General features: G+C 31.0%; 1 protein-coding gene across 3 annotated transcripts in view; it reads left to right on the top strand.

Moving 5' to 3' along the window:
- The window catches only part of LOC124365807 (proteasome activator complex subunit 3-like), a 52435-nt gene extending 39712 nt beyond the window's left edge, over positions 1–12723 (top strand). For all 3 annotated transcript variants that reach the window (XM_046821833.1, XM_046821832.1, XM_046821834.1), the window contains exon 5: positions 12449–12723. In XM_046821833.1, the coding sequence (XP_046677789.1) occupies positions 12449–12637 (189 nt within the window). In that variant the 3' untranslated portion in view covers positions 12638–12723. The remainder of the gene's footprint in view (positions 1–12448) is intronic.
- Positions 12724–13373: the final 650 nt, after the last annotated feature.

Below are 13373 nucleotides of genomic sequence, written 5' to 3'. Positions count from 1 at the left end.
AACTTTAATACATATAAAAATAGTGTTTAATGGTATTAGTTGGTGAAGTAATTAACAAAATTCTGGAAGATTTTGATACACATTTCAATGAGAAAATAAACATTTTTTGAAAATTTTTGGTACACGTTTAAATGAGCAAATAACACATAATAATGAATTTACTTAAAAGAATAGAAGATCGATACTCTTTATATCTCGATAAAGTAAATAAACTAGAAGAAAAACTTTAATAAATTTAAAGAAGATGTTAATAAAACTTTTGAAAATATTGATAACAAGATTTAATGGATTAGGCGGCTATGATGACTAATTTTCCTTATATAAATGGCGCTCATATATTAGTGTGTGTGAGATGTAAAGAAAAAACTGCAACAAATGATATAAAAATACTATGCAAACATCAATGGAGTTAAGAGAATATCTGGAAAATGTGCAGAATGTAACTCAAAAAAAGAGCCAATTTATAAAAAACATGATTTTGAAATTTTTTCTTAATAAATAGAGATGGCGGGACATTACAGTGCTTTCGATCTTTTTATCATGCAACACGAAAGAGATTTGAAAAAAAGAACATTGGGATGACATTTCTCAAAATATGAATTATCCGAAGATATGATGAGATTATACGTAAACAAATTGAATTGGTATAACATTGCTAAATATCAAACTTTATCATCAGAGTTCATTTCAAGAAAATATACATTTATCAATTAAAAGATCATATGTCTGTTCTTTGTCTCTATCAACACTTGAGTATAAAGTTTTTGGATGAAAATAAAGATACAGTTGATTGGAACAATATTATAGATAGCGGTTACTATCCTGTGCAGATTTTAATTGAAATATGTGACCGAGATCGCAAAATTTAAGGAAGAGAATCCTGAATATGACGAAGTAGATCATTAAAAATGACTCTAATCTTTTTAATTAATTTTACTAAAATTTATATCTTTTCTTATAAAAACGTACATTAGATCGATGAAAAAATGATACACGATGTTTAAAATTTCTAAATTTTTCTCTTATTAAATGGCGGACTAACAGAAAATATGCTAGTGATATTGAAAGGGCGGAGTTTAAAAAATTTCTATCCAATTAGTAAACAACATTTGAATGAACCGAATAAAAGAACTGAGTTTAATATTGATTTTGGAGATAACTTTTGCTCGTCTAACTTCCAGTTTTATATTTCTGGAACTTTAACAAAACAAGATGGTCAAGCATATCTTGGAACTGATAATGTTTAGAATTAATCGATAATTTTATACCGTTTTTATTTTCTAAGATTGAAGTAAGAAAACACAATAAATTGATAGAAGAAGTCGAAAACTGTGGCCAATTAAGCACAATTAAAGGAACTATTTCGTATTCAAAAAAGTGATGTTATTTCTCAAACTTCTAATGGCTTTGAATCAGATTTTAAATTTGTGTTTTTGAAGCAGCTGGAAATTTATCTCATTTTGGATTAGGATTTTTTGAAAATGTTACTATTCCGATCTATAAAGGAGGATTTTTATCTAAGTTTTATAAGAGCAGAAGACGATGATTGTGATTCTGAAGACTGCAACTGGGAAATGTTATGCCTGTTGATGGAAAAATAACAATTACAGATTTTTTTTATTAGAGTTCCAATGATTGATTATAAAATCACAGTAAAATTAGGTTGATTGATGAAATTACAAAAAGTCAAAACATTATGTTTAATTTTCTAGATTGGCAATGTATTGAACAAAAAGGTATTTCCGGAACAACTTATTCGTTCGATATCACAAATATTTATAAGAAATATCTTCAATCCCAAGTTCGTTATCATAGGTTTTCAAACAGATAGACAGAAATAATCAAGAGAAAAAATCCTTCAAAGTTTGATAGTTTGAATGTAAAAAAATATCAGAGTAAAATTGAACGGTTCTTATTATCCAGATGGAATTACAAAATTTAAACATTTCCGGAGGTCTTTTTCAGAATCATGTATCAGATGTATCAAGATTTTAAGAAAGTTTACTGTAATAATAAGGAAAATGTATTACAATCCTAAAGAATTTTTAGCGAATAGACCTATTTATGTCATTGATACAACAAAGAGTTTGACAAATAATTTCTGGTTCAAAGAACGATATAATTATCAATATGGGATTTCAAAAAGCTGTTTACAAACGCGATTTGTTATGTGGTTGTGGTTTCTGAGAAATTTTTAGCCTATGATGTGATTAAGAACGATATTAGAGAAATTCCAGTAAAAATCACGTTATTTTCCACTACTATTCATCGGATAATTTTTAAAACTTTACAGAATTGTAAAAGACATTGATATAAGTATTCATTTTTAATTTCAAAAGAATATCTTAAAAAAATGGGGATGATATTAACAAAAAACTATTCCAAGGTCATCTTAAGGGTTGGACCGGAAGTTATGATTTTAAAAAATACTTTAATATTTACTGATCCTATATACAAATTTTCAGCAAAAAAGCTCCAATAGTTCTCGAGATATAAGAGTTTTAAGATAAGGGATGATTGGGGTAGTTTTTGAAAATTTTGTTTATTTTCATGAAATTTTAAGTTGAACTCGCTTGTTTTTTGAAGTTTTCAGATTTTTCTGATAATTTTTTTTATTTTTTTATGAATATTAAGAAATAGGGGATGATTTCACCCTTATGGATAAGTTAAGTCGAAAGAGTTTAAGTATTTACTATATGTGTACCAAATTTCATTAAAATCGGTTGAGTGGTTTTTGAAATATAAAATTATTAATAAATTTGTAAACTAGCACTCCTAATTGAACAACTTATATAGCAGAGATATAGCTTATAATTTCGAGACTCTCCGTAGCTCAGTTGGTAAAGACGCTTGCCTTCAAAGCCTGAGGTTCTGGGTTCAAAATCCCAGAGCTTCAGGCGCGCTTTTTATTGAGGAAGACATGGTTGTCGTTCAGTGGTTGGGGACAAGTCTTTACACGAGTGGCCATAGTGTAATGACTATAGAACAAGCCGAGTAATGACAACTGTGGTTGGCGCGCCATTTGCTTCCTCACCTTTCCACTTCATTCCCTTAATTCCTTCTCTTCCTTAATTCGTTCATTACATTTTCATTCACATCGTTCATTAATACAACATTACACTTACAAAACACCCGACACAAATTCCCAAATTGTATCTCTCCATCAACTTCTACACAGTAGTTACCAAAGAAAATTGAGACTTGGGGAAAACAAAAAAAATTCCAGAGTCTAAAGACCCGAATTACAGCTCCTAGCCATTAACTTGGTTGGACAGTAGCAGTGCAAGGGCCAAGTCTCTAAACAATAGGACACCGTAGAAGTTGAATGTGATGTGATTCCCCATAGCGCAAACACGCACACTAACAACACTACACCAAAGACACAATCATTCATTTTGTCTTTTACAATAATTTGATGATGTTCATATTATTCTCTTTCATTCCTTCTAAAACTTCAAAAATATACTCTTTCGTTGATGAAAAATATCTCGATTTCTTCCGGAATAATCTTTATAATCGTACACATAATATCCTAAATAGTTGTACAATAGAATGAAATTATTTCTTATTTATCTCTGTTGTAGAAATGTAAACACAAACATTTTGCGCAGAAAAAAATTTATATCTCGGCAGACTTAGTTCCATAATCTCCATTTATAAAAAAATCTTTTTGTTTAAATGGAAGAGTATAATGCCAACTGTTACAAGTGTTCTAATAGAGGAGAAATTATCGATAAAAAAGATATTTAGTTTGTAGAGGTTGTAATTTAATTTTGTTAGAAAGACCTAAAACCTAAGAAATTTCGAAATAAATTAACACATTTGAATAACCTGCTTACAAAAATTGCAATATGGAGACAAGAAGCAAAACAAAATTTTGTTACAGAATTTAGAAAACAGAATAAAAATTTTTACTTATCTCTTGGAACCATTGACAAATTATTTTCCTTTTCAAAGAATACATTAGGTTTGTAGGTATCGATACACACGTTTATTATGAAAAAGATATTACCTGTATTTTTTCATTATCTGGATTGTTGAATTTGTTTATGATTTTGAACCAGAAATCCTCGATGATTTTATAGTACATTTGGAGAAATTAAAAACGAAGAACCTCTTGAAAAGAATGCGGTTTTACTCACATTCTCCCCGACTTCTCGAGTGTATTGTTAGCAAATTTCATTTTTTCCGTCTTTAAATTTTTTCTATTTAAATGGAGTTCTTGAAAGAGTTAAATGATATTGGAGAATGTAAGTTTAAAGAGTATAAGAAGTTAAATGAATTGGAAGAAAGGAAGAAAACATAGAATCTTGAATTTGGAGAAAATGAAAGATAAATTCGGGTTTACAATAATTGCCGAGTTGGAAGATTGTAAAGTAACACTTACCGAACAGATTTTTGACTGTTTTGGATGAGAAAAAGATTAAAGAATTAAACAAAAATGAAAAATTACACTTGATTGTTACTGGAAAGAAGACTATAAAAGATAAAGAAATTATAACAATTAACTTTGTAGAATAAAGTCTTAACTCTAAAACTTGCAGTCCCTCCCCACGTCATAGTACTGTTTTGATAACCATAGTTGGTGTCTTTCTTCATAGGAATCACATGGAATATTATCTACAGTAATACTTTTGTTTCACACAAAATGTGGCTATATTCTATAAGAAAAATTCTATAATGCTCTTTAATAATTGTGTTGATAAATCTTGATACTCACAAAAATTCCTAAGAAATTCATCAATTAAGTCTTGATTATCTTGAAAGAACGTATAATATGGGAAAAATGTCATAAAAAAACGATGAAAACTCTCTGTTTGTTTATTTTTTTACTTTCTTTTCAATATCTTTCGTAATTATATTAAATATGTAATCCCTTACTTTTTTAGTTTTTTGCCGATAGTAAAACACTCCATTAGACGTTTTTTCTGCAAAAGATTCTACAAGTTCTTTTAATTCTGTTTCATTTAAAGACGGTATCAACTGTTGTTGAGAATAAACCGGCAATTCACTGAATTCATCTTTGTTGCACTGTTTTAATGCTAGAAACTGAAGAGAGCTTGGTGAGTTCATGTTGTTTATTTAGTAGAAAAGTTTTTTTATTAAAGTATGTTTTTAGTAAAAATGTTTTAAATTGATTAAATTTTATTAAGATTTCGAAGATTTTTCCTTTATTCGTAGCAGATTTGACAAACATTTTACAAAGCACAGCTTAAAGAAAGTAGAAGCTCAGATTCGGTTAATTTTTCATTCCACAGAGTAATGTACCGATCGCTTTTGGAGACGAACGACTGTAGATTCGGTTAATTTTTCATTGAGATTTGCTGTGTTATTTCTCAGCTTCCTTTATGGTACATTGAACAGTATTTTACATTGCTTTTCGGTTGGCTCCGAAAGTGCGCCAGGAACCCCATATTACTATCTACTTGTATATATATATATATATAAAGAGGATGAATGTTTGTATATTGATACATTAATAAACTCGAAACTATTTGACTGATCATTATGAAGATTGGTATGTATATGTATTTTTTCCACGCAGAAGGAAATATGCTATGCCCATTGATGTAACTTGCCACCAGACCAGTGCTGCAAAACATAAAAGTTTTGAAAGTGCCTGCGCATTACAAACTGCAACTACGAGACAGTTATGTATATTAAATAGCCAAACGCTATTTCAAGGCGCTATGTTATGATGTATATTTGTCTGTAAAATACATTTCTGGTGGAACTTAAAGCTTGAGTGTTAGAACACTTTATAATAAAGTGAAATGTAATCTTCACATATACATGTACAATGGCTATAAACATACTCTTTTGACAGATTTTCTTGATTGTGTCAATATGGCAAACTCTACATCTGCGTTAGAAATATAATTTACTCCTACTAGAAGTGCTCATACATGGGTAAAGCTTACGAAAAGCATGTGAGCCGCTGAATACAGCTAGTTCTTAATATTTACATTTTGTGAAGTAAGCGCTAAATATATTTTTTCTGGCTTTTTGAGCAACAAAAGGGTCTTATCAGTTTGTCACGGATGATATTTTTCAAAGAGACAATTTCAATGTAGAGAATTGCCAAGTCATTCAGGTGATCTTCTGAAAGAGTCGTGCAAAGATAGTGTTTTATTCTCTTCAAATCACTAAAGGATCTCTCACCGAAGCACTGGATATTGGAATTATAAGAAACATTTTCAAGGTAGTTTCTAGATTGAGAAAGTTCCCAGTGAACGCGTTGGTTTTCACTACAGGCTTATACTATTTTCCTAGACATTTCTTACTCATGTTTACGTTTGTTCCTTTACCTATGGTGGGCCTTCTTTTTGCATTGGTTTCTTCTAAGATATTCAGGAAGTCACAAAAGTATTTTAACTCATCTAGCAATAATGACATTGACAATCACATTTGAATAATCTTCAGATAGATTCTTTAGGTGATTTCTTAAAAGTTGACCATCTTGAACACAAATAAATTCTGGAAAATGCTTAAAATATGCTGAAGTTTTCTTTGGCTGTTATTTTTAATTAGAAACAATTCTGTTGTAAACTTCATTGAATATTTCCACTCTCACTGTATCTCTTTCCTGTAATATTACTTCATTATCTGTTGTGGATGGGGTCTCATCATCAAATTTCTTTCTTTTTTATTTCATCTTCTTTACATTGAAATTTTTTGTCACCAGTGCCATTTTTTGAGAACGGCTGAATGCTTTTTGTGCTTATCTTTTTTTGGAGCCTATTTAGCTCCTCCTCTGTCAGCCAGGTGTTTCCCCTAGTTTGGGATGCGCTACTTCCCAAACCACAGTTCACCTGGGGTAGACCCGCAGCAAAGAGAGTTGGATCTGGCGGCCAACAGTCGTAGGACTGTTCGTAAATATTAAGAACAGTCGTAGGACTCCGGTCCTGTCTCACTCATTCGGAGAGCAACATGGGCATCCCTCAGAGAAGGAGATAATGTAAAGGGGATGGGGATGTGATAAAGAGGAGTTTGATGGTTGGGTGATAGAAACGAGATGAGAGTGACCAGTGGCCAAAAGGAATACTACTGGCTACAGATAAAAACCCAGAGAAGAGAAGGCTCTGGGATCCCTTTTAGGCAAGCCTGATACGCGAAGCAAGGAATACTCCAGGCCTATTCTCCAGTTCTCCCAGTACCTGTTTGGAGCACAAATACTGCAGTACTGTCATTCTCTATATTGCAGTGTTACCAAGCCCAATTACGGTAGTTACCCACACAATTTTAGAAAGGGAACGTGTCAAGTTCGTGAAATATCGAATGGTAACGCTTTAACATACACACATATTAATTGTTTATGCTTTGGTGCACCAATTACATACTGGCCTACAAAATATTAATTACTATTTACTTTTCATAATTAGAATTACATTATTTATTAGCTTATGATATGGTGCACCAAGACGATTATTTATTTTTTATTACTGTAATTACATTAGTAATTAGTAAAGATTTAGTTACAATGCAGTTGCTTTAATATAACAAAGATATTGCAATATGATTCTCTGTTGTGTACATACAATTGGATGGTCCCCTAAATGGTTAACAATTATGTGCTGTTTACGTTAATTATTTTATTTTATTATTATAGCATGGAATAAAAAATTTTTATTCCACCAAATTATAGACAATTAGAATTTATTTGAAAAGGTTGTCACTTATTTAAATATAATAAAAGTAATTTCTGCCTAATTAAATGATTTGTGTATCAAAATATAAATAATTTTATGTAGCTTGTTAAAAATTTAATTGTTTGGTTTTATCATCAGGAATTAATGAATAATAAGTAGTCTTTTTTCTAGCAAAATCTTTTTAAATGATATATTTCCAGTAGTTTTAATATAATGTTGAATATTAAATAAATATTAACAATTTTCATGAGCATTTGCTACACGAAATATAAACTACAAATTATTATTTTATATAACGTTGTATTTTGCTAAGTTTTGTCTTGCACAGACATCTATATTTTTCATTTCAAAATACAAATCTATGTGCTTCTTCATTTACAGCGTTACCATTCAGTCATTCACAATCTTGGCCAATTCGCGAACTTGACACGCTCCCGTTAGAAATAAGTGCAATAGACGCTTAAAGTACAAGAATATGTCTGAACTGCTCATATTTTTAGATTTAAAAATACGATTTTACTATCACAGGACAGTTTTAATGAGTACCGGTACTTACTTACTAATTTAACAATGTTATTTTAAATAATACATACATATATATATACATATATATATATATATATATATATATATATATATATATATATATATATGTATATAATATAATATTTTTATTATGTAATTAATCAATTAAACTGTTCCGTGACTATAAAATCATATTTTTAAATCTAAATATATTTTTAACAGTGTCTTAAAGTAAAATAAAAACTAATCAATGGACAATCAAGTAAATATTTTTGAAATTTTATTTTGAAATATTCAGATGCCTTAACACTTTCACTGCTGCCTCCTATTTTGTCCAATTTTCTTACACTGTCGTCCTTTTATTGTTTTTGAAATAAATAAAACAAAACATGGAACCTACATTTTTTTAAAGCTGAGTACTTCCTCTTTCTACACAAATGCAAATGCAAATGCTCATGCATAAATATTTTCAAACAGAAAGTCTTGTTTTATAACTTAAAAACATAAGATTTTTTTAAAATAAAAAGTTAACAAAAAACCACCGTATTCAGCATTGTTATTACTGTCACTATAGCTACACATATTTACAATTGAGACCCACTTATTTTAAAATATTTTTTAGTGTGGAAAGTCTTGAAACATAGTTCTTTGAAAATGGCAATTTTTTACTCGCTACACTGATAGGAAGTGGCTCTTCTTGCAGCTTTACCTGATTGTGTTTTAGTTATCAAAGAGCATAATACAAGTTTTTATTACTATTTTGCTTATATATGTTATTTGAGGAAAGAAATAATGTCAAAAAAATTACTTGCATTTCCAAAAAGTCCATTGGTAATAAAATCAGGATCATCATCTTTGTGATATTGGAATAAATTTCACTGTCACTTTAAAATATGAATAACTCTTCTAGCGTTTGATTGTCTTCACGATTGATACTGTCACGATTCATTGTATTTACTCACAAAACAATCGTTGTAAACTTAAAGTAAAAGCAAGCAAAACAATAACAATGCAGATGACGAATTAGCAGTACGATAGCAGAACGACAACAAATGGCCAATGCGACGACAAGTTCGTAAACAATCACTTTTTTCCGATATTGCAGATTTCATAGATCATAAACAACATTTCATAGATAATAATTCATAGAGTAAGAAATAAGTGGAAATAGCAAATGACTCAATGCCGTAGTCCAAATATGTTTAAATGCATTTTTATTACTGTTAAAGTCGGTGCCGTCTAAAGACATTAGCAGTTATAGAATTCCATGCGCAACGTCAAATGACGTCGGCACTGAAAGTGTTAAGAAGTGACTAGATGAAATACCTTAACATCATTCTTGTATATAACTCATGTATTTTGTTGAATAAATATAGAAATAGAAACCATTCAATTCAAGAATTAATATTTGGTAGATACTTAATTCTGTGTTTATTTTACAATAGGTCATAGTAATGTTTGTATGAAAAACAGGGTCCAATTGATCCAAGGTTAACGAAATATTTAATCAGTTAAAAAAGTTTTGTTTGATTGGCTGAAATTATTGGTAATTTAGTTTTCTATAAGAAAATATCTACTTTTCAAAATCCAGTCGGCCAGCAAGGTTGGCTATGTTTGTACAGCACCACTTTTCACGTATGGTCTGATTCAAATACTGCTGACGCCAAAAGGTTGGATGATAATATCCTATAATTCTATCAGTTTTTGTCCTGGAATCATATTATTATAATTAATTGTGATTCAATTTTAAATTTCTTGATGTTTAAATAAGTACGTAATGAGATCAAATTAGTATAAATTAATTAAAATTAGAATTTTGTATGTGCACAAAAAGTGATCAAGAGTAATCCGTTGGACATATCTTAGTCATGGCTCTAATAGTTTTGATTTATTGATCAAAGAAAACAGTGGCATAACTATTTTGGGGGTAGTAGGAGAATAAAATGTCCCCTAAAAAAATTTAGAAAATTAGACATGTAAAGCAGCCCAACTTCTTCGAATACAGCAGTTAAATGTTTTACTTTGAAGTAGTCCTATGTTATTTATTTAAATTTAGTTTTATTAAGACTGGTTCTATACCCTCTGCTGTGATGTGCTTTTCTGTCAGATTTATTACCTCTCAAATCCAAGATCTAGTTATACCACTGAAAAAGATGTAGTATGCATCTAGATATAAATCAGCAGGGCCAACAAGTAATTGTTTGACTCACTTCAACTGCAATAAATAAATATCCGTTTGCAGGTGTTAACAATTTTGTTATATTATCCTGGCAGAACGAAAGTGTTCTAACATTGGAAATTTAATTGCATTAACAAATTCACAATACATTTAAATTGATTGAAGTAATTGAGGTCTTGATAGCATTACATGTGAGTGGTAAAATCTGGGCTTTATGAGGAATTAATTTTGGAGACAGAAATTTAACCCATTGTGGGTGAAAGGCACATATGCTGTGTTCTCTGTTCTTCGTTTAGCAATAACAATTATATTTCATGACATTTCCACCAGAATGCGTTAGGATGCTCTCAGCTGGGTTTGGTGTTTTGTGGTTTCCATCTGCTACTGCAAATAACTCTGGCTTATGGGAGTAAGCGATTTATTTATCTAATAAATGTATTAACATTGTATAAAAATATGTTTTAAAATATTAACTAGTGCAATAAAAAATGCCTTAAGTAAATGTATACATGCCACTGACTGTCTGTTGCTGTTGCACTATCATCCACTGCAAACCACTCTGCTTCTGGGTTTTAAATGTGCTAAGATTTTGATTTGCCAATAGGTTCAAGATGCTAAATTGTTCTTATTTCTATGCTCATCTTTTTTCAGTAACACAGTTTACGAAGGCAGTCCAGAAATAATTATTTCATATAAAACCTTGCATATATAAATATACAACTATTTTACTGTTTACAATATAAAACTACACTTTTTTATTCCTCCACATAGTTCAATATAAATCCAAGTACTTGTCATATTGTTTAACCAGTTTTTATATGCCCTCTACATACACCTCTTCTGTCTGGGAAGATAGCTAACTTGTCACGGCATTCAAAGCTTTTCATTATGGGTGAAGTGCTGTGGTGCAAGCTATGTACATACATGAAAATCACTAAGAGACAAGTACAGGCTATAAGAGGGTTTTTTGAGAATGTCCCATTTGAAACATTCCAAAAGTATAATAGTTTCTCTGATTGCACTTAGTCTTATTTTTCACTTATTTTTGTGCTGCTTCCATAATGACAGGATATTCAGGTCATGTAAGGTTTGGGTTAGGGGCTGTCTCCAGTCGAGATCTCATAAGGAGGGATAATAGCCGTTCTCATTCTTTTGGAAGAATGGGAAGCTATGTTCCAGCCTCTTCCTGACAAAATTGGGCAGAGAAACCATACTCTCATGTTTAGTCTTATGGAAGGCTTTTAGTATTGAGGGAACTTCACTCACTCCAACAATCATCCTCCACAGTAATCCAGATCTATCTACCAGCCATTATCTTGATATTTGGGCTTAGTGATGTGCCGCTTCCGAGTTACTCAAATTTGAATAACACACAAGTTTTTTCTGTTCCTTGTATAGATTCTACTGGCAAATATAAACCAGTAAAAACGTAACCCTACTGAGGTAAAAGGAAAGAATACCTGACTTTATGGCTTGTCATGTGATATGATGATGGTTGCACAATGATGTAATATTGCAGTTTACCAAGAAGTACGACATAGAACTGGAACTATTACTGGATAGTTATGAAAGAACTGGGCAAAAAGGAACTTTTTGCTTTGTCATATATGACAGTTACATTATGATGAATGTTGCAGGTCACCAAGTACTATTAAATTGAATGTTACTGGAGAGCTGTGAAGGAGGTGTACAAGAATTTATTTACCTTACTTTGTGCTATGTCATGTGATATGATGACAGTTCCATGTTATAATGTTGTAGGTCGCCAAATATACTTACACTGATGATTACCGCATAACTTGAAGGAGTTGGATGAGAAATAATGCCTTAGTTTGTAGCTAGTCATGTGATGTTAATTACATGTGAATGTAATGTTCCAGTTTGCCAATTACTATCACGTTAAATATTACTGGAGAGCTGTGAAGGAGGTGGAAAGAATCTTACCTTTATGCTTTATCATGTTAAATGTTATAATGTTGTAGGTCCCAAAATACACTCACATTGATGATGGCTGCAGAATTGTAGCAGAAAAGTATCTTACTTTATGCTTTTTCATGTGATATGATGACAGTTACATATTAGTGTAATGTTGCAGGTCGCCAAGTACCCTCATATTGAGGATTATCGGAGAGCTGTGAAGGAGCTGGACGAGAAAGAATACCTTAGCTTGTGGCTTGTCATGTGTGAGATCCGCAACCGTTATTGCACATTACATGACATCGTCCTCAAAAACATTGAGAAACTGAAGAAGCCGAGGTCATGCAACTCGGAGTCATTGTACTGAATAAATTTACTACTTTTATCAAACTATTTCCATTTTGTGATCTACTGTTTAAGAATAAACTAGGCTAATTAGTTTGTAAAAAAATACTATGGCGTTTTGTCTTCCCCTCCCATTCTGTTTATTCTCTGTTAATTCTGTTCTGTTAGTTCTGTTAATTTCATCTGTATTAGCTACGCAAAATGACAGTGAGCAGAAAGGAGTTTTTGGTTTGTTGGGAGATATATGACAGTCATTGTAAAAGTATTGATATAAATGAGAATAGATTATGAGCTAGACTAACAAAATCGATTAAAGATCGATTTACTCAAGTGTTAATGCAATTTTGAATTCAATGTTGAGTTAAGCTCCAGTTTCATCTTCCACTTAGTGCAGCGTCAGAAGTCTGCTGCTGTCACAGACTTGACTTCATATAAGTGGAATCTGGAGTCATATAAGTCTGAAGAGATGAACGGAAAATTGGCAACGGAGAATTTTAAAACAAACAATTTTTTGCATAGTTTCTTCATAAAAAATGAGTGGAAGTGGGTTTTTACTGGAAACTTACTAGCATAATTTTAAATCCATTTAAATCGAGATCTTGATATCCTTGGTGTGTAGTATCTACGCTTCATAAGAAATTAATTTGGGAAATAGAGAAATGAAAAGATACTTAATTGTTCAGATTTATATATTCAATCTTTTTTCAGTAAAACAAAGTACATGAGCCAACCACAAATAATGACGGTTTTGAAATAAA

The sequence above is a fragment of the Homalodisca vitripennis genome, chromosome 7 (genome assembly GCF_021130785.1).
Source record: "Homalodisca vitripennis isolate AUS2020 chromosome 7, UT_GWSS_2.1, whole genome shotgun sequence".
NCBI lineage: Eukaryota > Metazoa > Arthropoda > Insecta > Hemiptera > Cicadellidae > Homalodisca > Homalodisca vitripennis.
The sequence above is the reverse complement of the archived record's forward strand: the minus strand, read 5'-3'. Positions and strand labels throughout refer to the sequence as shown.